This window comes from Thalia democratica, chromosome 1 (genome assembly GCF_965202585.1).
Source record: "Thalia democratica chromosome 1, ktThaDemo2.hap1.1, whole genome shotgun sequence".
NCBI classification, from domain to species: Eukaryota; Metazoa; Chordata; class Thaliacea; order Salpida; family Salpidae; genus Thalia; species Thalia democratica.
In genome coordinates this window covers 52,926,723-52,953,967 of record NC_139165.1, presented here as the reverse complement: position 1 = coordinate 52,953,967, position 27,245 = coordinate 52,926,723, and the positions used below count along the sequence as shown (strand labels likewise).

The window sequence follows — 27,245 nt, the reverse complement described above, 5'->3', positions numbered from 1 at the left end:
ACTATATGACTTTATATCGAAGAAAGTGTTTTTTTCATAATTGTGAACTTTTATACAAAATACAAAAAGTAAAAACTAAATAAATTCATTTACTTGAATTAAGTTATATGAAAACAATCAATGAAAGCTATTCAAGACTTTATAAAATTAATAAAAGCTTTCCAGTAATAAAAGCTTTCAGACAGTGAAAGTACGAAGAAGATAAAAAATCAATTTAAACAAACAGAAATTAGTTTAATGAGCTTATAAAGTCGCACCTTTAATTATTTACGGCAGACACAAAGTATAAAAAAAATCATGCAAAAACTATAACTGTTCTTTCAAGCTACACGTTTAAATCTACTTAAAAAAATCAGTGTATATCTTACCTGCATTTTTTCCAATAAGTTGAAAAAGTTTTCAGTATTCTGTGACATAAAAAACTAAATATTTTCACGTAAGCGTATGTTTAAAAAAAGTAAAAAGTGCAAAGCAAGTTCAGCAAAAGAAATTTTACTACATGTATTAGCAAAAAAAAAAGACAATGCGTGTTCATAAACAACATTTGTTTTTATAAACCAGCGGATTTATATGACAGCAGTTACAACAATTAGCATTGGTGTTAGTGTGATAAAACAATACGTAAATGGTTAAAGTTTAACGTTTTACTTAATGATCGTAAAAGTAATACAATCAAAACATTCAGTATTTTAGTTTATTTTCTAAAAAAAAAATAAAAAAAAAGTAAGCTTAAATATTTTTTTAAGAAAATTTACCCTTAACATCTCTTATAAGTTTAATAAACAACCTATTCTTTAAAAAAGCTAAAATTTATGCTTACCTTGGTTGTTTCACTACTTGATTTACTAGCTTCATCCTGTATAGGACAAGACTCACATAAAAGTCCAGAGCCTGATTCTTTGCTGTAACATGTAAATACATTTTACTTTAAATAGAAAAAAGTATAAAGGTAATCGTCATTGCAATGCAGTTTTTTTATCAAAAACGTGTTACATTTGGTTTCAGTACTATATACTTACTTAATGTTATATAAAAGTTTGATCAAAAATAAAAAATTAAAAAGTTTGCTATGTATTTTATACTTTTCCTGATTAGTTACATAGAACCTTTCAACTTGATCCAAACAACAGTTAATATTATAATACCTATGTACTTACTCGTGTTCAAGTTGAGTTAAGTAAGTAGCTAATACAGCTGCTTCAGCAATTTTTTCAATTTTTTTCTGTGACGGTATAGTTGCATGTCTGTGGAGAGTACCAATAAGCTTCTTTCGAATTGTGTTTTTTCTGTTCGAGTTCTGTTCCTGTACTTCTTCCTCGTCTCCTGCTGTGTATCTCCTTAATCCTGAATCTTGCAGTTGCACGTTCAATGGCTGTACGTGTGAAAAGTTAGGGTCGTCAACAGACCCAGGTGCGCTAACAGCTAGTCGACGACATCTAAGGCGTCGTGATGAGTTTGGGCTATCGACAATTTTATTTTTGTCCACGAAAACTTTTTTATCTTTACAATGGTTGTGCTTTGTCAAACTAGTTTCTTCTTTAACTAATTCGCAAGCTAATCTGCTACATTTATGTAAGGAACACATCTGGTTATTTTGTTTTTTTCGGAAAGCGAGTGGTCCACATAATGTGTAGTACACAGTGACTGGTGATCTAATGTTTTTATGTTCTATTTTTGTTTCTCCGCAGCTAAAGGTTTTACTATATTAAAAAAAAAATGATGTTTATCTAAACTAATATTAAGTTTACTAAGTAAAATACACTAAAACTAACTTTACTTGAAAAATAAAAACAATTAGCTGTTTACTAAAAAAATTAAACTTGAAATCAAACAAAAATCAAAAACTTTAACATAAACTTTTCTAAAACATTATGCTGGATGAACTTTAATTGATTATATTTGAATCTAATTAATTATGTATACCCTATATGATTAGATTAATTAAGAATTTTGGACGAAAATGGTTTAAACTGTTAGATTTTAGTTTAATTCTAAGAACAAAAAACAGCTTACTAATTTAGAATTTTGTGATTGTTTCTGTGTGCGTTCGAAAGGTTCAGAAAATTAAAAGTTTTTAAAACTGAGAATTTTCTTATCAAACTTGTACACTCAATATATATATATAAAACGTTTAAATGGACGCGAGAAAATTTCAAAAATAATTGGAATAGTTAAGACAATGAGTTATATTATTTAGCTTAACTGTCAATATAGTCGTCATGTTGTTTATACTTTAATTTATAACAAAACAAGATTGTTGTTAGATATATATAAATAAATAAATAAATAAATAAATATATATATATATTTATTTATTTAATTATATAAAAACTATAATTTAAACAGCTGTTTCACACATTGAAATGTAAAATTTCATGTGATCGTCAGTAAGTTACAGTTTATTATAATAGTGAACAGAAATTTCGATTTTAGAATTTTTTATAATAATTATGACGTAGTAATGGTACAGTTTATTGTACGATTAGTTGAATTTGAAATACGCTGTGAATATTATTCTATGCTTTTTAGGAAAGTTTAAAAAGGTTATTTTGGAAGAATGTTTTAAGGTATTAGAAAAAAATTTTAGGCTGTTGGGGAAAAATGTTATAAAATGCTATAAAATACTCGTGTTTGCCGCTTCGATTTTATTTTGTTTTAATATTTAGTTGGTTTTAATTTTGTTAAAAAAGTTCCCCAACAGCCTAAATTTTTTTTCTAATACCTTAAAACATTCTTCCAAAATAACCTTTTTAAACTTTCCTAAAAAGCATAGAATAATATTCACAGCGTATTTCAAATTCAACTAATCGTACAATAAACTGTACCATTACTACGTCATAATTATTATAAAAAATTCTAAAATCGAAATTTCTGTTCACTATTATAATAAACTGTAACTTACTGACGATCACATGAAATTTTACATTTCAATGTGTGAAACAGCTGTTTAAATTATAGTTTTTATATATTTAAATAAATATTAAGCTCCAATTGATTTGTCGAGCACTGTCGATCAGAACTTTGTATAAAACCTTTTATATATATATATATATATATATAATTAAGTTATTTAACTTAATAAATTAAATTTTTCACACTGAGCCCACCTTGAGGGCTTTATTAATAAAAAGGTTTATTTAAAGATGCAAAACTCAAAGGACTCGAGTTTCGTGACTATTCACTCATCAGCTTCAAAACAAGTTTAAAATAAAGCACAAAACAAAATCACTAATGAAAGTAAAAAAATTTTTTCATAAATAGATTATGACGTAACTTTTAAACTATCAAAAATGATGCAAAACGGCTTGTGCAAAAATTAATCTACCAACAGACAATAAACTAGCAAAAATTCATACAACTTCAGTGAGTAACTATATATTAGGACAGATAATTGAAAGAGATAAAGATAATATTAAGATGCAAAAAAGAAGCGAGTTTGTATCGTCTTGTAGACATATAAAAAAGTCGCTTTTAAAGTTTAACAAGTTTTAATTTCATCTTAAAATAATCTAAATTTCAATTTGCATCTTAATTTTATTTTTATCTCTTTCAATTATCTGTCCTAATATATAGTTACTCACTGAAGTTATATGAATTTTTGCTAGTTTATTGTCTGTTGGTAGATTAATTTTTGCACAAGCCGTTTTGCATCATTTTTGATAGTTTAAAAGTTACGTCATAATCTATTTATGAAAAAATTTTTTTACTTTCATTAGTGATTTTGTTTTGTGCTTTATTTTAAACTTGTTTTGAAGCTGATGAGTGAATAGTCACGAAACTCGAGTCCTTTGAGTTTTGCATCTTTATATAAACCTTTATATATATATATATATATATGTAAAGTTTAAACATTTCTATAAGTTGTTGAGGCTAAACTATATAAAAGTTTGTTAGTTAAACTAGTATTGTTTTGTACAAGCTTGGTTGCTTTAGACCAGGAAACAGATAACTAGCCAAATTGACTGCTTTTGAAACTGTATTGTTGTCAGTTGTATTACGAATACTATGTAGTAATTGCCTTAAATACTAGTTGATCAGATAGCTGGTATAACAGTTAAGGAAAAAAAAAAACTTTGTGCTATTCAAAACTAGCACGTATACTTTTAAATAACTATAGGTTTAAAAAAAAGACATTTTATTACCTGGTTAAACTTTTAAAAGATAAAAAAAAACCATTTAACCACAAACAAAAGCCAGTCAGTGTGTTCAAAATACCGCAGGTTTTGTTTATAAACAAAAACAAAATTAAACCCACAATAATGATACACCTACGCGATTTATTTTCCGTTAAAAGTTATAATACCCACTTTGTACACACACTATACGGTTACTAATATTTTACTTTTAAAAACCATTATTTTAATCTAATTTCTAATGTAATTACTTTAATACTACCAGACCTACTTTTCGTCAACATACGTAACAGCAGGCAGATAAACTACGTCATCATCTTCAACTTCGTATTGAAACAACTTATTTGTTCCGTTTAATCTATTTCTTTGATACTTATGTCTTAAAGTAGCCATGGCTTGTAAACCATTTTAAGTTTTCATAAAAACTACAAGATAGTTTACTTAAAAAAAAAAACTAATTTCTGCTGAAATTATTTTAAAGTGAAATTTATAAAGCACAAACGAAACCAAATTAAAAAAGAAATTACTTTGAGTTGTTTAAAAAAAAGGTAGTAGCAGATAAATGACTTCTAAAAAATAAACTTAAACTTTTTAAATGTGTTGAAAACTGTGCTTAAATCATTATTTGTTTAAATTGTACTTATTTAAATCTAAACCTATCATTAAAACTATCTTCATAAAAGCAATTATATTGACATTATATATATATAGAAATTTTCTTTCTAAACTGTTTAATAACAAAGCTAGAGTTTGTAGCAAAGTTCATTCAGTTTTACTTTTATAATTGTGCATGTATTTATAAAAGCAAATTCGAAAAAGTTTTTCTTATTTCTCTCATTTTTTTTTAACTGGTACAATGCTGATTGAAATTAAAAAAAAGGTTAAGACTTTGATTGATAAACATCTTAATGAAGAAACAATGATGATTAATGAAATAAAAGTAATTAATAGACTATTTTTGAGGTTTAGATGTATAGAAACCACTACGTTATTAACCTTTCGTTGTTTCACGTTTAAAATATTTCTTTTTTCAAGTTTACGTAAGAATACACAGCGTTGTAATTTTTAGTTCAACTTTGTTTTTATAACTTTAAGTAGTATAGATGTTGATTTACAACATCAACGACAGATAATCGATCAAGCTACGACAACCAGCTTTTATGAATGATATGACATCCTACTGTGTGGTGCTTAAAAAAACAATTGTCAATCATAATTTCTCTTTTGGTTTTCGAACAAGCTAGCATGAAAATACTTTTACTGAAGCTATTTTTCACAACTTTGTAAGAATTTTTGTTTACTCTTATTATAACGTCTTGACGATTAAGTGAAAGTAAGAGTTTTAGGTGTCTGAAATATTTTTAAATTAAGGTAATATGAAAAACGTGAAAAGCAATCAAACTTTTAGCTTATGTTGGTCTAAGTTTAACTACTTTAGCTTCAAAAAAAGTTAGCAAACTGTTTATTTTTGTTAGTAAAAGTTTTAGTGCTTTTATAGCAGCACCCTAATCTGATTGGTTCCTAGTTATTAACTAATTAGAAGTATTGGGTTGATCGTAAAATTTTAAGCTGAAAGTTTGTTAGGTTTTTAAATCATTATGTTTTCATTTAAAAAATTTTTTATTAAAAACGTGTATTCTACTTATGATTAAAGTTTTATTCTCTACATTTTACGACATATAATACTTACTTTTTATAGCTTTGTTTACAAAAATAAAATATCTTTACTCAAACACAGTTCTATCAGAGAAAATCTCTTTAGTAATAAATCAAACACCATTTAGAAGTTGTTTTTATAAAAAACTTAACATCGATACTTAGTAACATTCTTATTTTTTTTATTACAACGTTTTTGGCTAAATTAGGTGTTTTTTATTAAAGGGCTTTTTATTATTCAGAAAGATATGCTAAAGTTAATATGTTTGTTTTATTCTTAAATCATTTTAGAATTACTTAGTATAGTCATTTACAAAAATTTAATATAGAAAATAAATTAAGAAAATATTAGGCAACATTAAAAGTTACAATGCAATAAGTTATTTCTTGCTTTGTCGTTGTTTGAAAACTAAACCTCAACATATGCAAAGTTTGGAATTAAGCAGCATATTTAGTAGATTTAAACGTTATGGTTGTAGTAACGTTAAAAGACATTACAGGATAGATAAATTTTACGATACTTAATCTAAATATTTTTATTACAAGTTAAAAATTTTTCGAAATGTCTGACCTTAAAATTTATTAATTTGTTAGCTTTTGTTTCTATTTTTATATTCTAAGAGTCAATATAAGTTATCGTAAAATTCTTTTTAACTGCTATCATTTCTAATCTTAGATAAATAACGCTGATAGTTTGTAAAATTTTAAGTAGATTTAAACTAGTATTTATAATTTTTGTACTTAAGTTAATAATAGTAACAATATACGTATTTTGTATCAAAGACTCTTAAAAATTTATAAGACCATTAATTAACAATGGTAAAACTAGTTTTAAACAAAGTACACTTTACTTTGATAATCAGGATCTGTCAGTCAAGAGATGAACAGAGAGCTTAACTAATTTTTGTTAGACATTGAAAAATCTTAAGTATTAGTACTATAACATGTGTTGGTTGGTAGTGCTTTAAAGCATTGAATGTTTTTATAAACAAACGCAATAAACAATTCATTCATTAAAGATGTTTAAAAATGTATATTTGAATTTTAAACTCATAAAGTTTATTTTTATTTATTCCATAACAACCGTAAAATTTATTCAGATTACTTAAACGTATGTTTATTATTTGAGTGTGGTTTAAAAAATTAAAAATATTGAACGCTATTGATACTTATAATCTTTTTTGGTACATACTATATTTCATTCAAAGCGCCTAATAAATTTAGATTATTAAAAAATGTACAGTTAAACTATTTAGCTTTTATTTATTGACTTACATATATCTTTGTCAAGTTCATTCTATAGGTTAAGAATCGATTCTATAAATACTAATTTTATAAACTAGCAGTGTTTATAGTTTTAGTGTGTTAAAAAAAAAAGAATTTTGATGTTATAATTTGAAAAATTAAAAGAAAAAACTATAAAATTATTTTTTCAAGTCGAAAAGTTGAATAATTATTTCTTAAACAAATTATTAAGACATCTTAATTTTTTTAGGTTTGTAAATTTAAGTGTAATCTGTTAAAACTACCTATAAACCAATTACAAATTATGACTGTAATATTTGTAACATTGAACGGCTAAACTGTAAACTAAATCTGTAAAACAAAATTAACTTTATTTAATACAAAAACCTCAAAACAAAGCTGATCTAACTTCACATTTAAGTTTAAAAATACTTTAGCAAGTCTTAATATTTAAAGTGTTTTACTAAAGATAACTTCATATTCTGAATAGCTTTATATCGGAAGTGTATATTTTACCTAAAATTTTATGATTTTTAATTCGAACGAATGATTTACAACTGTGATGAAGGTACTACCTTGATTCATTAAATGTTTTAGTAGCTCTTTTTTTCTTTACTGTTATTTCAAAGTTTCTTTCTTTTAAACTGTTTAGAACTGATTCGAAACTGCGCTTCACAACACATTTTTTGTAATCAACTAAAAACTTTGATGGACATGTATCACCTGACTCAACTTCTCTAAAACTCTGGTTTTCAGGTTTTAATAAGTTGTCGGATGACATTCGAGAATATATACGTTTAAAAGTCTTCATCCTGTACTTTTTGAGTTTTTTAATAACAAATAACTTTATACGAGAAATTATTAGCATGACACATTTGAGCTCAATCCAGCTTTAATTCTTTTTTTTTTCTACTTGTATTTTCCTATATTTTTCGTTTTACCGTCGATCGATGTGCACAAGAACAGCTTAAAATCAGCAATCGATTAAAACCTGATCTTTTCATTACGTAAAAGTGAAAGTTACGCTTGTTATTAGAATTAAAGCTTAGAATGTTTCATATAAAAATTGAATCAAATAAAAAGTAAAACTACTGTTAAACTTGAACAAATAAGAATAAATTATAATTATTAACTTGTTAGTCTGACATAGCAACGTTTTGAAAATAGTAGACATTTAAATAGATATACAAAAGTTCTAACATAAATTAAAGTAGAAAAAGCACTTACCGAGCAGTTTTTAGCATCAGTGGAGTTTCACACCTGTAAAATATATTTCAATGAATTTTTTTTATTTACGATGAAAGCACAAGCACAAATTAATCTACTAGTTTAGCTCTAAACTATCTTTGCTACTTTACTACTAGAGTTGTTATATTCTTTTACATCATTAAAACCCATCAAAAAGGTTATAAGTAATAAAATATTTTTGGAGAATAGCTTTTCCATGTAAATATACAATATTTATAAACATTTTATTTTAGTTTAAGAACAGTAAGAATATTATAGTTTTAAGTATCTCAAATCTTCCCTTGGTTGTGTGTTGTTCTTCGTGATTTTTTTGTCTTTATCAAAACTATTTTAAATAAAAAGTCTTTTTTATTTTACAAAAAAGTCTTTTTTATTTTACAAAAAAGTCTACAAAGTTATAAGTACTTGTTATATTGCCTAAAGTACTTTCAAAAAAAAATCGTCTTCAGTAAGCAATTATATTAGAACTGAATTAATTCAAAATTTTCTTGCATATAAAAAGTTTTATAAAAGTATATTATGATAGTTAGTATCATAATAAACTTTTTAAAAACTTTTTATATGCAAGAAAATTTTGAATTAATTCAGTTCTAATCTAATATAATTGCCTACTGAAGACGAATTTTTTTGAAAGTACTTTAGGCAATATAACAAGTACTTATAACTTTGTGGTTTTTTTTGTAAAATAAAAAAGACTTTTTATTTAAAACGAGTTTAAGAACAGAAAATGTTAGTTACTCCAAATAAGTACAAACATTTTCTGTATATAGTGATATTGATTTATATCGATGAAATTAACAATTGGGAGCTTGATTAAAAAACAAACAAAATAATTAGTTTAGAACTTTATCAAATTAAAAAAAAAAGTTATTGTGTTTGTAAACTTTCCATTAACATTTCTATCTTTTTTACTCTAAGTCACTTTTAATGTTTTAAATTACGTTTTAATTGTAAACAAGTAGCTACTGAACATAGAAATAGTATATTGACCAAAGCCAAAAAACGTGTTTTATAATAACTAAAACAGTTATTTTGTGAAAATGATATTACGACATCTTTTTACTTCAATATAAAAAAAATGAATTATCTTAAAATTAACAAAGTAAACTTTACATTGGCTATAAACTAAACAATTTTAATTAGGAAATTAAATTTTTAGTAAAAATAAGCATATACTATCATTTAGAAGAAATAAACATCAAATAAACACTTATAAAATACCTTATAAATTTTAATAAAACTATTTAGTATACCTGTTCATTACAAAGCTCAATAAAATTCAATGTCATTCAGTATTTCCTAACAATTGTTTTTGACAACAATGAATACTGTCTCACATACAATATTGAAAATAGAATAAATATTACTACTTTTTATCGATTTTTCTGATGGTTAATCTTTTTTTGTTTGTAAACTGACATAAATTTTCATAACAATAAATACATAGTTCTATTTTTCAGCTTACAAAAAATATAACAAAATTACCAGTAAAAACAGTTTTCTTTGCAAAATAACTAATGAAAAGAAAAGCAAAAAAAAAAACAGTAAAATATCGTCTAAAAGTTTACTTAGTAAAGCATTTTTGAGAGTAATTAACACTATAAAAACGCTCATTGTTTAGTAACTTAACATGACTTCATCTATGAATTTTTTATGTTAGTCTTTTTTTTTTTGCCAAGCAGTAATCTCCAAAAACTTAATAAAACTTTTTTTACAAAACTTAAAATAACTAAAGTCTTTATATACAGTTTTTAGTCTAATATTTTTCGTGTTTATATAAACAAAATGTAAAAATAAGATACCATGGTAAAATAAAATTTAGAATGTGTGTAAATAGTCTACGTAATTATTTAATTATTTTCTAACTGCGTTTGTTTTTCTTTTCTATCGATAGATTTACAAATGAAAAAGTATAAAGTGTTTGGAATAATATTTTAACAATTTAAGAGTTATAAAATGTATTTACTTTCTTTTTTACAACGATTGAAATAAAATGAAAATACTTTATATTACAACTATAATTGTAGGTTAACTTATTTATTTTACTGTGAATGTTTTAACCTTAAGTGTTCAAAGTGTAATACAGACTATTGTACTCACAAATTTCTAATAAATTTTATATAAAATAATCAAAAAGCTTAATAAGCATTCTGATATACTATAAATTTTTCTGACGAAAGCAGAAAACTTGAAAAGCTGTTTAAACTCAAATTTAGTGCAGCACTTAGCGGTTGATCAAAAATAAGCACCAACAAGCTTTTTGCTCACTTCTATTTTATTTTTGCTAAAATAATCTTCTATTATTTTTGATCACTCAAATTCAGTTTTAATTTATATTATTTTACTTGTTTGCACGCAGATTAATTTTTTAATTAAACTTTTACTGAAAATTTTATTAGACAGTGATACAATTAAGTAAAATCAATCTAAAAAAGAAAGCTATTTGCTGATAAGCTTTTTGGTGAAAACTTTTACTACGATAAGCATAAAAAATCGTACATAATTTACATATATTCTATATCAGTTTTAAAATCTAACAACTTCACTTTAAAACGAAAAGCTTAATATTAAATATTACAGAATACAACTATTTTTGTTAGTTTAACCGCATTTTCAAAAAAAGTTTGACTGTTGAAAGAACTAATTCAAACATTACAAACTACTATGTTTTATGATTAATTAATCTTTAATGCTTTACTAAACTTGTTTATAGACTTGTTTAAAAATAAAACATTGACAGTCTTTCTGATGAGGAATATATTTTTCTTTTTTTTTTACAAAATACATGCATTTTATCGAGTTTAGTATGTTAAAATGAGTATAAAACAAAAACTTATCTATAAGTAAAAGTAAAACTATTATGCAATTTTCTGCACATTTAATTTCTTCATTTTAAAATTTTTTCTAAAACTATAACAAATTTATTTTTATAATCTATTAAGTTAACCAGCATTTATTATCCACTACAGTTTAACACATGTGTTTTAGAATATTTGCTATAAAATAACAAATCTAAATAGTTAGTATATAAATAAACATTGAAAGTACAATATTAAAATAAAAATGTAACCAATAAAAACAGGCTAAAAATGTGATCAACTGATAAAAAATTTAAATTTAAATGTAGCTGATGGTTTGTAAAAGTGTTATATAAGTTTAAAAATAAATGAAGAAAGAAAATATTAATAACAATTAGATAAAAAACTGTTCCAATCACATAAAAATGCTGATTTGTTTTTGAAACTAGGATCTTCGTTTTAATTATACTTAGAATAATTTTAAAAAATAGGATTAAAAATAGAATGCTTGTTTAGAATAATCTTAATATATTTTATTACCACCAAATTTGTTTTCATTAAACAAAAAAAAAACAGAATACAGTTGTTTATCTTGATGGTTTTTGAATACAAGTCTTATAGCTTTTGATGTAAGTCTGAGTGATTAGGAAATAATCTTGATATTAAAAAATTGTCAAAAATATATGATTTATTCTAACATCTGAGACTTTGAAACAAAACTATATTTATGTACTTTTGTAATAAAGTCAAACGATTGTCTCTTCAAAACACTGTTTTTTAACTCACTTCACAAATAACAACTAAAGTCTTCTAAAAAAAAATCTTGACAACTATCTGTATACTTCAAGAAAAAAGTTACATATCCTAAATACACTAAAAATTTTTTCAAAAGTTTAAAGTTATTAGATCAGGAACTCGTAGCTCTTTATTAAAAATATACATATTATATTACATTATACTCAATATATTACTTTCTTTATAGAAAAGAAGCCATAGTATACTGAACCTTAATTAGCCCTATAAGTAGCAATAAAGACAAGCTAGTGTGTTATAGATATTATCTATTTTTACCATTTAATACAAACTAAGTGAAATTAATTAAGTTGTAAAAAAATAAGTTGCTGCATAGATGCTTAATCAAACTTAAGATAACTACACATAGTAACAAATGTTTTATAAGTTATAGAACTTTATTAACAATTAAAGTTAATTATAAACTGTATTGTCCACTTGACGTAAACGAGCATGTCGCTTAAAGAACTATTGCCGTCTAAATAATCTAGTTTATAAAATAAACAATACTTCTCAAAAAGTACCTCAAAATTATTTCTCAAGTTTACTTGTGTTAATTTGAAAAACAACAAAAATTTAAGAATGATAATAAAAAACAAACACCAAGCTGACTTACACAACCTACTTTAAGTTTAAATTAAAATTGATTGATAAACATTTTTCACTGGAAAAAAATAGAGAATCAAATATATGTAATTAATATTATACAAAAACTTTTACATAAAATTGGTTTAAATAAACAAAATAATATTATTTTCATAGACGTTTTTTGAGTAAATGATGCTTACAATGGATTTAAAATTGTACGCTATTAACTACATCAAAACTTGATATTTACAAACAGTATATTAATAAAAAATTTAAAAATTATAGCTTAAATTAATGTAAGTTAAACTTAGAGAAACGTCATTGGTTTAATTCAGGGTTTCACAAAGTGGGTCATTACAGAAATTTAGGGGGTCATAAGCTGCAAAAGGAGGGGGCATAAGGCCATAAATTAAAACTTACACTAGATTTTCTGAAGTTGATGATGAAGAGCAAAAAAAAAAAGGTTTTAAGAATTGCTAATGGTAGTCTTTTGAGAGATCTTGATGGAGGGGCCATAGCTTTTTTAACTTTTTTAAATGGGTCCTTTTGAAAAAAAAAAGTCGGGAAAAACTGGTTTAAATAAATACTATTTCAAAATTGTTGTTATTCTTATTAAATCCAACGGTATAGTTTCTTTTATAACTTTTATTAGGAAACTATATTACCAACTAAAATTTTATACATTATTATTTTTTTCTTATTACTACTTATCTATAAACTTAAAGTGCTTTAATATTTTTATGTGTCTTTTATTTTTGCGTTTGATAAAGTAGTAATATTACTTATTTTGAAAAATTGTAAAACTAGCATAAAAGTACTGTGAACTTCTATTTCACTAGAGTTATTAAATTTCTACTAATGGTTTAAAAAAAAGCGTTTCTTAAAGTATGCACTACACATTAGTATAAAAAGTGTAATTACAAACTAATTCACTGATCATGAAAACTTAGTAGAAGTACAAAAACAGTCAGATCTGTTAATATAGATATAATAAATTTTAAGTACTGTAAATTTCTATAAAAGTTATTGTTTTGATACTTTTTTTTGGTAAGTTTAGGTCTGTGTTTAACAATAAATACATTTAAACTATACCAATATAGTTTTTTTGTTAAAAAAAGATCATACATTTTTATTTAATGATAGGTGTACACTGTTTATAAAAAAGTTTGTAACTGCTAGTTTAAGGTGTTAAACTACCAAAACTTGCCTTCTTTTTTTCAATTGATCTACTATACCGGTAGTAACCAAACTTTAAAACATTTAGTGCCCGCAAACAATTGAGCATTTTTTTCTTAATAAGAATAGATTTCAATAAATAAACAGATATGTTTTGTTGATAAACTGGTTGAATATCTGGTGAATTTTTGAAAACTGGTGAATCAAATTTTTCAACTAAAACTTTAAATATAGATTCCACACAAGTGTTGTACTTAGATTATTTTTGGTCTGTGACCAAAAGTGTTTTTAGACAAGTGCAAAGTTTGATAATTAAGTTAAACAGTGCCTTAAAAAAGTAGGTAAAATATGTTTATACATACAAAACACTTTGAAAAAAAGAAGGATAATAGTTAGTAGTTTACAAACTTACGCACATTTTGTTAACGAGATTAGTTGAAAATAAATGCGAACAGGATGTAAACAGATATTGTGAAATCGGCTTTATTATAATGCATTAATTTGTTTATTTATCCACATGATTTAAAATACGGTTACAATACTTAAAGTACTTCATAAAATTTTAATGTAGAAAATACTTAAGATATAAAACTACTAGTTGTATTGTAACACAACATACGATTAAACTTAATCTCGTTAATTCTATTTAAATGCTTTAGTTACTAAAGTTTTTTATACCAATAGAAAAATATACTCAACGTAGGATAAAAACAGTTAATAACGCAAAAAGTATTTTATAATAAGCTCATCCTTTTGTTATTATCACATCACTATATCGATTCTTAGTTCGGAAGTAAAAAAGAAAGCAAATATGGGTAAAATCAATACCTGTTTCCGGTGTTTATCGATTTACTTATCGAAACTTACATTTTACAAGCCGGTGTTAAAAGTTCACGTTGTGTTGCAAAAAAAGTTTCATAAAAATGTTTGAAATTTGGTAATTCTATAAAAAGTAAAAGGTTTTTGTAACTTAAGTTTAATATTGCTTATTTTACCCTTGATGCTGTTTATAAATGTATCAAATCTCCAATCAAGGTCAAACATTTTCTTAAATCTATTTTAAACTTTGGATGAAAACAAGGTTATACCTCAGAATCATTGATTGGATTTTGCCTACTAAAAACTGCAACTTATCCAATTAAAATCTTTTTACATATCCTATCAGTTTTGTATACTAAAAAAATAAAAGCAAGATTTTTTTTTATTATAAGTTTGTTTTATCTTAAATTATAAACTTTTTTATTTTTACAAAATTTTCAATATATAATTAAAGTATATTTACTTAAGAAACTGATGTTGTTTTATAATAAAAAGCTTACTGATAAGAAAAATATGAATTTAAGTTATACAATAGGCTATTGCTTTTTTTCGTACAAAAATTTTAAAGGTAGTAAGCCGACTTTTTACAAATAAAAAAAAAAGTAATAAAAACGTTTTTTTAAAAGAAAAAATTGTTAGAAGTAGCTTTAAATTTATATTTGTGTGAGTCTGTTTCATACTTATATTGAGTTTATATTTTAAATTTTTTTCCATAGAAAACCTACTTTAAACTTTTGTATTATGTTTAAGAAATGGTGTGGTTATATATTTTGAATATTTAATAAAAGTTCATCAAAAAAAAAATATTAAGCAGCATTAATGAAGAAAAATTATCAGTAAAGTATGGTAAAATGTTTTTGTCGAAAGCCACATTCCTACTTTTAACAGCTGCATTTTATCTTTATTACTGTACAACTTTACAATTTTTTTTTGACAGAAGTAATAAACAATAGTTTATGTTTTTTAAGCTTTTACATATTAATATTAGCAAAGCCTATTTAAGCGTGTTTAAACGTTAAATTCTAACATCATAAAAATATATAAGAGTATTTTATAGAGGATAGTTTAATTTTTTTTTTACAAATCTTTTGATTAACTTTAACTTTGTGTTTAACATTAACATACTGCTTCAGTTTAAATGCTCTGACACTAGTTTCGAATAGTACTTAACTTATTTTACCCAAATTAGTTTTATACAGCATAATACTTACTTATATTTAATTTGACGTTGATTACGTCCTACTAAACCAGAAGTTCCTGTTGAACTATTGGAATAATTTGAAACGTTTGAGTTGTTTCTAATTGTCTTCTTCTGAAGACCTAGTTTACGACTTTTACCAAAGTCTGATAACGAAGAATTAGAGTTTTTATTATTGGTTTGAAAATCTTCAATATTATTTGAAGTTTTGTTAGAAGAAAAAAAGTTTTTGAAAGCACGGTTTATGCTATTCGATGTCGTATTTGAAAATGGTAGTGATTTACGACGATCCTCTTTCGAAATCACAGGCGATTCGTTCCAGTTGAGTGATCTGTTGTTGCGTAATCTCACGCGATTTTTCGCGCCATTAAAACTTGTAGATTGTTCAATGTTAGATTTTTGCTTTCTAAATAATGCCCGGCTTCCACCATTTGCTTCATTATAGCTAGGAACTGTCATTGTCAGCCCACAGTCACATGGTGAGTAATCCGCACTTTTACCTAAATAGGAGTTGTAATAATTAGAACTGTTGTTTGTTGAAACTAAAATAGACATTGGTCTTTGCTTAGAGTTGTCCATATTAGTTTGATCTCCTAATGAGGAAGGTGTTGATTTGTTACTTCGCTGTAAAATCTTTGGTGATTTTTTTGATTTCTTATTTCCATCTACTAAATCTCGCTTTGCCCCCGAAGAAGCCATAGAGCCAAACTGAAACGGAATAAACTTTCTTATTCCGCTAACAGCTATTTTACTTCGGTTTTCTTCACATTTTTCAGTTGAAAAAGATTTACGACGAACAGAGTTTCTAACATTAGCTGGTGGGCTAGTTGTAGGTGTGAGAAAGTCTTTTTGAGTCAGCTTGGTTTTAAAAAGCAATAAATTGTTACTAGAAGGTGATTGATGAAGAAAGTTTTGCTTTTTTTTAGAAGATTTCATTCAATTTATGTTCTATCAAGTTGTCTTGTAGACATGCAACATTAAAGTCTTGTAATACAACACAGGCTTTGTTAAACGTCTCTGTAATTTTATTCTTTACAAGTTGCATGAAGCTTTTTGATTTTAATTTAAGCAGATTTTAATCCTGTCTAAAATACAAAGTTTTAGGCTTATGAGTATAATAATAGCTAACACTGTATTAAAAACCATTTATATGCATGTATATATATTTAAAACAGTGTTTAAATACAAAATTATGTTACGAATTAAAGGCTTGGTATAACTTATTACAACGTTTTATAAAAAAAGCGGTTATACTAAATTTTCAAACTGTTTTTCTTTTTTCTGCTATTGTAATGATCAAAATATTGTAAACATAATAACTCTCCGTGTAAATGTTTTTTATAGTTAATTATAATAAACAGATAAATTACAAGTCATCTTAATAAATATCAAAAGTAATAATAAAAAGCTTTATTTGTATATTACTAGACAATTTTTTTGATTTATATAATAATCTATCAACATAGATTTTGACATTTATAAAATAATAAAACCAGGTTTATATAATCAAACAAAAAAAAAAAAATTCCATATGAATTCATCAATTCCAATTATACAATTAACAAACTTTTGAAAAATTAAACATTTGTTATACGTAACAAGCTAGCTAAAATTTTAATTAGTTTTAAAAGCTCGTAGATTTTTTGAATTTGACCTTGAAGTTAAAAAAAAAGTGCATACCGTAAGTTTAAGGAGAAACAAATCTAGATTTTATTCTATTGGTCATAACTAATTTATTATTTTATTCAACTCTTGCACAAAGGCTGTTTTAAGAAGTTGTTATCTATACTTTACATATAGCTATTTGTTAGAATCTTATTAAAAAGTTATTTTTAGAACTAAACTTTTGTAAATTTCAAAACCAGTGCATTAATTTGTTCACTAAGTCTATAATAGCTTTTAATTTTCACTTTGTATTTAACTTTTCTGTAACATGTATGTAGGTGGTAAAAACCAGTTCTTGTGCTTAATTTTAGATGATTGAAATAGTGTAAAAATTTACCAAAAACATAGAAAATTGCATAAGAAGAGGTTTGTATAAACATGTGCTTTTTGAAAAACATCCAGCTTATATATTTTTGGAAGCTATTGAAAGTAATTTAGAATTATAATTGAATTTCAAAAAAATTTTTGCTAGAAAAAAAGTTAATAAATTAATGTTAAGTTTGTAGTAGCTGGAAGTATCATCGTTTTTAAATGAAGTTTAAATACAATTTGTAATTAAGCGGTTTTACTTAAGACAAGGGTTGAAAAAGTGCGGCTCACGGGCCAAATAAAGCCCGCCAAGCAAAAAATTTTAGCTTACAACGTGATTTATACCTTAAAAACAATTAATTCAGTAGAATATTGTTATACTAGCGTATACAAATATACTTCTTTCAGTTTATGAGAAATTTTTAGCCTATTTTTAGTTTGTGACATCATATATGTTCTGTTCTATATTTATTATATTTATTGACAGCATTTTATAAAAATACCAATATCCGAAAAATACTTTTTTCTTTTAATATGGTTCATGAAACAAACGTAAAAAAAATCAAGTTTTTTCTTGGTTTGCAGTATAAAAAAGATAGCTTTGATAAATTCTAGCTTTATCGACTTTTTTTGAATATAATTTGTTTTTTAGAATAAAGCTAACTGTCTTCAATTCAATCATTTAAGTTTATTTTAAACAAAATTTTAAGTATTAGTAAAAGATGTTTTTTAGTATTTAACTTCTAAAAGTGTTTCTAAAAAAAGGCTATGTAAAAGTGAAGTATTTTTTTTTCTTTATTACAACTCTGTAAAATTTAAGTGCTACTTTTAAATTTTAAACTGAAAAGAATAAAGTTAACTTCTAACTTCAATAAAAAAAAAATTCTTGGTTTAAACAATAATCGATAGCAATGTGATGCTACAAAAATTGATTGGAATTGGCGTACAAAACTTTACATTTTAAAGATTAGTTAAAAATTTTATACAACAGCGTTACAAACGGCAATTTTTCGTCTAGAATGGTATTTTTAAGTTACCTAATTTTTTTTTATTAAAACTAACTAGAAACATACAATGTTTTCAAAAAAAAAAACTTTAACTAGTTCAAATATTAAACATTTACATTTTTTTTTTGTTTAGATTGAAATTAATCAGTTTAGATAAAAATCACGTCTATAACTTGTAAAAACTAAATCTGTTTTATTTAGCTCTTATTGAAGAAACTCGTTACACTTATCAAAAAAAAAAATTAAAAACACTCTCTCTTAATAGTATCCTGTTATTAGATTTGGTCAATTATATTACATATTGTGTAGAAATGAAACTTAACTTTAAAAAAAAATATGGCCTGAAGAGTACAACTGAAAACTTCAAGTTTAAAAAAAAAACATTTTCTACAAGTTCTACAAACTTTTAAAATTTTTGTAAGAACAGAAGTCGTTTCATACTTTCTTTTTGCCTGAGTGTTTTAATTTACAAATTACTATGTAATTGCTCTAAAACAATAAAAAAAAACAGTTTAATTATATAATTATATTATGATTATAAAATATAAAACTATATAGATATTAAAGAGCCAAAAATTGATCGCATGTTGTTTTATGAACTGTAGTTATAAAAAAATTTCATCAGTTTTTGTTGCTTTTTAATTTTTGCTTAAATTGTCAAAATGCCTTATTAGAGATTATTAAAGTTTAAAACTTTTAGTATCAGTCTTAAGCAAAGTTCTAATAAAGTTTTTAATAATAACTACTCGGCTGTTTATTTAAACAACATTTTTAGTATAACAAAGCAACTAAGTGGCGTTTTTAAATTCAGTCATCTATAAACTAGTTTAAAACCTATACAAACTTTAAGACTTAAACTTAATTTATAAATTTTCATAAACTTGAATTTAAAACAAATATATCCTTAATCATTGCTTCTTTAACTATTGGTTTTAAAAGAAAAGAGAAAAATTTCTTTGTTTAATTTGTAAAAAATGAGGGTTAAAAACTTTTTGCTCGAGTGGCTATAATCATGTTAAACGAAGCGTGAAATACATGCAATACAGCTAAATACAAATGTTTATGACATAGAACTTTCTTTTATAATTTATACATTTGGTATGGTCAAAATTTATAATCAAAATTTATATTTATGAAAATTTTGTCTGTTTTATGTATTAAAGTATTAACAAGTAGTGTAAACTAATTAAAATAGTCACAAATTTAACTTTATACAATTAAATTTTAACCTAAAAAGACAACTAGAAAATAGTTTATGACATTTTAGACATAAATAGGTTTCATACAAAATTATAAAGTAGTAGATTATGAAATCAGCTTGCATTTAGTTTTAGTGTACTAGTTGAAAACAAAATAAATTCTACAAAAAACAAACTTAAACTTTGAACAAACACTTTGCTATCAAGTTTAGGTAATTTAAATTTCAACTTCCCATTACTTTAACTAAGATAAAATATATTTAAACCATATTAGTTTATATAAGATAAAAGCTCACGTTGAAATTTTGTACTACCACAATTGTTGGAATAAGAAAATCGAGAGACTGGAAGTAAAAAAAAACTTGTATGATAGTTTTAGTATACTTATCTGCTTTTAAGCAAAAATATTTAACAAACTTCTTTTAAGCATATTTTCAATGTAAATACTTTTATGTTGAATTTAAATCAATCTAAAAACTTATACAGTAAGAATTTTTAAACAGCAAAAAAAAAACAATGTTTAAACTTAAGTAAAACTAAAAAGTACTTAACGTAGTTTAAAAAAGTTTTGTTATGTTTTCATGACTATTATAACATAGTTAAGTATTGAAAATAAATGTTTTGTTCTCTGTTTTACACTTAAAATACTTTTTTTTCAAAATAAAAAAACATTATGTACTCTGAGTAAATAATCAAATGTATATTAAAAGCTTCGTTAAAAGAATGCATAAATTTTTAAATCTAGTAAAATGTATTATAAGTAAATTCGAATAATTGAAATTTTTACTTTAAAAAACGTAAATTAGATTTAGTAAGCATATACTTTTGTATGTGTTTAAATGGGAACGGGTCAAAATATCACGATGACAAAGTTGCACGAGGGGACTAAATTTGGAGATACTTTTAATGGCGATAGTAGAAATAAATATAAAAGAATAACTAATAATAATTGTTATTAAAAAAAAACATGAAAAATGAAAAAATAAAATTAATTAATTAATAAGAAAAAAAAAACTAAGCTCCCGACCGAGGGTAAGGGTTAGAGGTAACAGTGATAGTAAAAAAAAAAAACTAAATTAATGAAGAAAAAAAATAAAAATAAAAATTCAACCGGTCAAAAATGTCTCCGTGCAAAATTGTCTGCTCGTGAAAAAATGTCCCCTCGTGCAATTCTTTATCGCTCGTGCAAATTTGACACCTACCCGTTTAAATAGCTCTCTACAGTAAAAATTTCTTAGTAAGCAATGAAAATAGTTACAAGATATGCCCAAGCATGCATCAAAACAAAAAGAAAAACTAAGTTTTAAATAAAGTTTTATAGAACGTTTTAGTTGTCTATTTTTATCTAAATTGTTTAAAAAACGTTTAGTTTGGGGTAGGCAATAAACTTAGTAAGCGGGCCAAATTTACGACAAAAAGTCTATTGCGGGCCGGACTTGTTAAAAAAAGAAGCCTTCTTAGGTTGCGTAGTTTACATAAGTAATATTATAAAAATAACTGTGTAAAATTATCTTTGCAATCAAACAGTTATGTAATAAAGTGTGCTGAAAACATTTTTAAAAGGATTTTTCTATAATTTATCATAAAAAAATTCATTTTCAACTTTTCGGCACAAGTTCGAGAGTTATGTCGCAAGCCAAAAATTTCTGCTTGGAGTACCGAATCCGGCACTCGCTCCGTACACTGTTCATTTCTTTCATTAAGTCCAAACATAATACTTATTACTCATAAGCAATGCTTTTTAATGTTTATTTTTTGAAAGTTTTTTTCTTAAGCTGTTAAAGTATTATTTTAAATTAATTAGAACAGTACAATTTGTTTGGTAATACGAAAAATTTCTAACCTGACACACTTAAAGCAAGCTTTGTGGTAGTGTTTCCTTCCAAAAGACACAAATGTTAGTTCCATTGACATATTGATCTCCTGCTGGCATAAATTGCATTTTGAAGTTGTATCAGAAGAGGACCTAAAGGATTTTTAACATTTTAGTGAGTTCAAATCTAGAACCTGTTCGTTTACTTTTAGAGCCTTACTTTAAACATTAATTCTAAGAATCGTCATGCTAAAAATTTACAAAACTGTAATTTAAACTCATTAATAAAAGACAGTTTTTCATAGAACAAAATGCTTATAAGATACTTTCATATTTTTATTGAGTTTTCTAAAACTGAAATATTATTAAATATAAAAATCCGTTATATTAAACTCAAATTTAAAGTTATAAAAGTTAGAAATATACAAAATTAATTAGCATGAATAGTATAAAAGCAGTAGTATAAGAGATGTACAATAAACATACCTTTATTTATTAAAAAAATTTAAACGTTATTGGAAAGTTAATTTCTTAATTTCTTCTGCAGCCAAAACCTTTAGCATTTAAGTTTTTGTTTATTAAAAATCTACACCCTAAACTGATCAAGCACCATTTGAGGTAAAACTCAAAACTCTAAAAAACTATGATAGCTTAATATTTTGACTTAGTGTATGTATTATAATTAGTAAAATAGTTGAACTTAATAACTTGTTTGTATGCTAGTTGCTTGATTTTCAAGTATGTGTTTATTCGATTTATATCATTAGAAAACCAATTTGGTATTGCCAGATTTCTAACAATGTATTCTATTATTTTTTTTACTATTGTCTAGTTTAAAGTATCTAAAATTTATACCAGAAACTAAAATAACAAAATATAAGTATAATAAACGTACAAACTTATATTTACTTAATAATTAAAAATTCAACAAAAAAAAGCTAAAAAGTTTATAAAAAATATTTTTCTTTACTGCCTAAAAAAAACTAAAACGATCACGATGAACGGCTGTTTCAGTCTAAACAAGCGGGCTGTGCCTGACTTACAATTCATCGTGACTATTTCTACCTGATGAGTCCTAATTATGACAAAAACCAGATCACAAATTTTCGCGTGGATTTTTTTTGATGGTCGTGGTGCAGTCTAGTGCTTATTAAAAAACAACCAAGCTGTTTATTTGTAAGTTACTATTACTATGCTGATTTAGTTGTAAGGATATAACCTTAAGTTTTTGATAGAACTTATATGTAGTTAGTAAAAATATTAACGTCAAAAAACAAAACAAAAACCATAAACTTAGGAAACCAAAACAAAATGTTAAGGGATCAAAATTCTTTTTTGAATTTTGTTTCGTACATCATGTCTAACAAATCAAACTATAATTAATTATTTATACTCGAAAGTGTTTATTAATTGATTTAAGTATACTAATAAAAACGATACAAAATTAAAAAAAAAAATTTTGAAACCTTAACATTTTGTTTTTGTTTCCTAAGTTTATGATTTTTATTTTGTTTTCTTTACTACAATAATGCAGTAGTTTGTTGTTACGTATTAAAACAGCTAAACTAAAAATAAAAACTTAACTAAGTTCAAGTAACTAACGAGTTATAACTTGACATAGGGTAAAAGTTTTAAATAAACTTCAATATTAACAAAAGCATTAGACTGTATTTTTGTTAAAATCAATTGATAGTGTATTAAGTGAAAATATATTCAAACAAAGTAATTATAAAAAAATCAAAAACTAGTGTTCTTTAACAAAACAGTACTTTGAAAAAACTTTTTTAAAGTTTTTTGTAATACATTTCTATTTTACAGATAATCCATGTAAAAAACAGATAAAGGCTTTGAAGATAAACTTAGAACTATGTTATTATGTTATGCGTATAAATTAAATTGATACTTATAAACTGTTTAAGCTGAATAAACATAAGACACTTTAAAACAGAACTATTATTTTTTAGTAACCGAAAATTTTCTAATGTTTTTTTCTTTTATACATTAATGGTTTATGAAACCTACAAAAAACTTTTTACAAAAAAAAAGCTTATATAAACCACAAAAAAATTACGTAACTTTGAACTAAAAAAATATTTAATTGTTGCTTATAACTTATGTTTTTTTAATAGTTACATCTCTACCTTAGTCCTGCTCGGTCAAAGTCACTTGAGCTGCGTAGACGCATTAGCTGCCGAGAAACTTTTCTACGCAAGGTGCCACTAGAGTGTGCACGATTCACGCTCGGTGTGAGCTTGTTATTGCGTGTTGAAAACGAAATTTTGCTTTTTATGTTTTAAAGCTGAAACATTTAAGTTTAAATTCAAATTCTTGTTATGTAAATTTTGATGAAGGTCAAAACGAATTCATACTTTTATTTTATTAATAAATGTATGTATGGTTAGTTTTAGTATAAAATTTTAATTAAAGACAAGTGTAGAGTCTTAAAAATAGTATTCGATATTCAAATGAAAGTCATAAAAAAGTCTTTGACTTTTTCAATTTTTTCTAAAACATTAAATTTATAGTTTACACCTGAATTAACCTTACTAATATATTTAGACAGCTACGAAAATATTTTTTGATAACTTTTGAAAAATAGTATAAATATTTCGTTGTATTTTTATAACATTTTCAATTTTCATAAGTCTAATTAAACGATTATCTCATAAAAAGCTGTTGTGTTGATATCTAATTATAAAATTAGAATAGTTACTGTTAATTAGGTATACAAGTCATTGTGTAGAAATATATTAAAATAATCTTTTTCAATTGAGGAAAAAAAAATAATGAAACAAGCTCAGGTTATTAAAAAGAAAGTTTGAAACTGTTTTGTTTTTACGGTTTTTAAACTTTTCAATGAATATCTTAAATACATTTGTTTCATAAATTGATAAATATGTTTAAGCAGTTTTATAAACTGCCATATCTAAATATTTAGTTATTAGTTACTTTATTTTTTATAAAATAGTGTGATACAATTAAAAAATCAATGTTTTATAATCAAATATATCATTTTAAACTTTTCTAGTCAATTTAAGTTAAATAAAACGTAAAATTAAACAACAGTTAATTGTTTAAGTAAAATGATTAAGTAAAAAAAAACAAAGAATATAAGTAGATGACTTTTAAATATTGATAATTTATTGTATTTTTTTATATAGTACAATATATAGTATATATTTTAAAAATGTTTACACTTACTATGATTATTAAAAAAAAAAACTTCTAAGTTTAACTTAAAAATAGCTTAACAATTTCCACGCCAAACTAATCAACTCGCAAAACCATGCACATTAAATGCCAAAGTTTTCTACCAAATTTAACTGTTTAATCGTTATAATTCCCAAAACTATTTTACTGCTGGTAAAAAAAAGATCTTACAAAAAAGCAACAACAGTCTTAGATTCTTTTCTCAACAAGAAAAAGTAATACTTTTATTTAATTTCATAAAAGCTGCAAGGATTTCAAAACAAAAAGCTTAAATATAAGTCTTAAAACAGTTTTCCTAAAAATTTGTTTAATCCAAAAATTTACACAAGGTATTAAATTATTTATAAAAAAAACTACTGCTTATAATTCTAAATGTCAGCTAAATCTTTAAAACTAAAAACAAAACAAAATTAAATCTATCCATAAAAAACTATGTTTTACAAGAAATAAAAGTAAAGTTTAACATGCATGTAAAGTTTATTATCTTATCACATAAAAAGCTTGTTTTCATTAACTTATAGTTTGTAAAAGTGATAAAAAAAATTTAAAGTTTAGTTCTCTATTTTAATTAAAGGTACAATATACTTTCTTTTAGTTTTTATTTGAAAGCCTTAAACATTCAGAGTATTTTAGCTACCACAGTTTCACTTTATTTCTAAACTAAAAACTCCAAAATAAGCAGGTTATATTTATTATCTGTTTCGTAACATATAAGTTGTAATTTAACTTTCTAGAAACATATCACTTCAAATATCGAATAGTTATTTTTAAAATTTAACATAGCTCAATCTACTAAATAAGTTGTGATTTCTTTATCGCATCTTTCTTGAGATTTTTAACTTTATATAATTAATAAAGAAATCAACAGTGTAAAGATAAAATTAAAGCTTAAATTTACAAATACACAACTTAACTTAGCATACACAACTTAACATAACATACACAACTTAACTTAACATACTCAACTTAACCGAAAATTTTTTTCGTGCACCAGGTCTTAGGATCAAATATTTTGAGCGTATTTTTTTCGTTCAATAAACTACATAACTTATAATACAGCTTATTCTATTTTTAAGACTGTTAAATATTTGACAAAACATGTTTTTAAATAAGATAAGCTGTATAACTCGGCTACTTTTTGTTATTTTTGTTGTTATAAAAGTTTTTTCGTTTAGCATACTAGTACTAGTATACTGTTATCCAAAAAAAGAAAAATCAAACGTTTAAACTCCTTTTAATAATAGTAAAAACTTTTGTAAATGATCATTTTAACTGTTCTACTTAGAAATAATATTGATAAACGCTTTAATTTGAAAAAGATCTTTTTATACCGATTTGATTTAAAAAAATAAATAAGTGTAAGTTCTCTAAATATACATGGTTATAATAAATATTTATTGAAACATATATATTAGAAATAAAATGAAAATACGCATGTCTTAAAGATGAACTTGACAACAAACAACCTAATATAAAATAAAAATCATGGTACTTTCGTTAAAATGAAGAGAATTTTAAAAACTGTACCATTTAGTTTTTTTAAACACTATAGTTGTAACTTTGTAGATTTTGATTTTGTGTAAATGTTTTTTCGTTCGTCTATCTACCGTTTAAAAAGCTAACCCTTAAAAACTCGTATAAATGTAACCATACATTTCGTGCAAAGAGTAAAGTTTACGCTTTGCTATGTTTTATAAAAGTTAATTATGCATATCAAAAAACTTGATACTGATTAAAAGACTAAAGACTAATGAAAAAAAAAGAAAAAAATAATTGTTATCTAAAACATGTTTCCATTATTTTCCGAATCCAGTACTAATAGTTCCAAAACTTTATGATTAAAACTATTTTTAAGGTAAAAACGTCATGTATAGACGAAAACTAAATAGCATAAGATAAAAAAAGAAAGTTATTATGTAATAAAGTAGGACAACAATAATTATTTTAGAAAATTATTATTTATTAGTTATTTCATGTTTGTTAAATACTTGAGTTGAAAATTTTATAGTTGTTTTTTTTTCTAAAATATCTTGTTTTAATTGTTATTGGTTTAATACAGAGATCGGCAAACTGCGGCCCGCGGGCCAAATGTAGCCCTCGAAGGATAAATCTGCGGCCCGCGAGCGCGTTATTTTTTTGAATGAAATGCGGCCTTCGAAAGAAAGTTTTGCGGCCCGCGAGCATGTAAATGTGGCCCGCTGAGCAAAAAAGTTTTTTAGAAATTGTTTATATGTTTTTTGGTTAAATTTGTTTAATCTAGTTTTAGCCCCTTTATAACATTTTAAAAGAACTATAAGACTTTACTACTTTAGCTTAAAAATGTGAAAAATATAGATTAGCTTTTCATCAGAGTTCTTTTTCAGTTTTATAATAGTTTTTTTCTTACAAC

At 24.4% G+C, this 27,245-nt stretch overlaps 1 protein-coding gene across 9 annotated transcripts in view; it reads right to left on the bottom strand.

The window, feature by feature from the left end:
* Positions 1-27,245, bottom strand: part of LOC145849612 (rap1 GTPase-activating protein 1-like) — a 50,462-nt gene that overhangs the window by 10,807 nt on the left and 12,410 nt on the right. For 2 of the 9 annotated variants that reach the window (XM_082954640.1, XM_082954657.1), the window contains 4 exons: positions 21,677-21,799; positions 8,262-8,294; positions 821-902; positions 369-407 (listed from right to left, as the gene is read on the bottom strand). In XM_082954640.1, the coding sequence (XP_082810766.1) occupies positions 369-407; positions 821-902; positions 8,262-8,294; positions 21,677-21,799 (277 nt within the window). Of the gene's footprint in view, positions 1-368; positions 408-820; positions 903-1,157; positions 1,689-4,404; positions 4,591-8,261; positions 8,295-15,666; positions 16,733-21,676; positions 21,800-27,245 lie in introns of those variants that run through there. The other 7 variants (XM_082954587.1, XM_082954604.1, XM_082954614.1 and 4 more) reach the window with 6 other exon arrangements.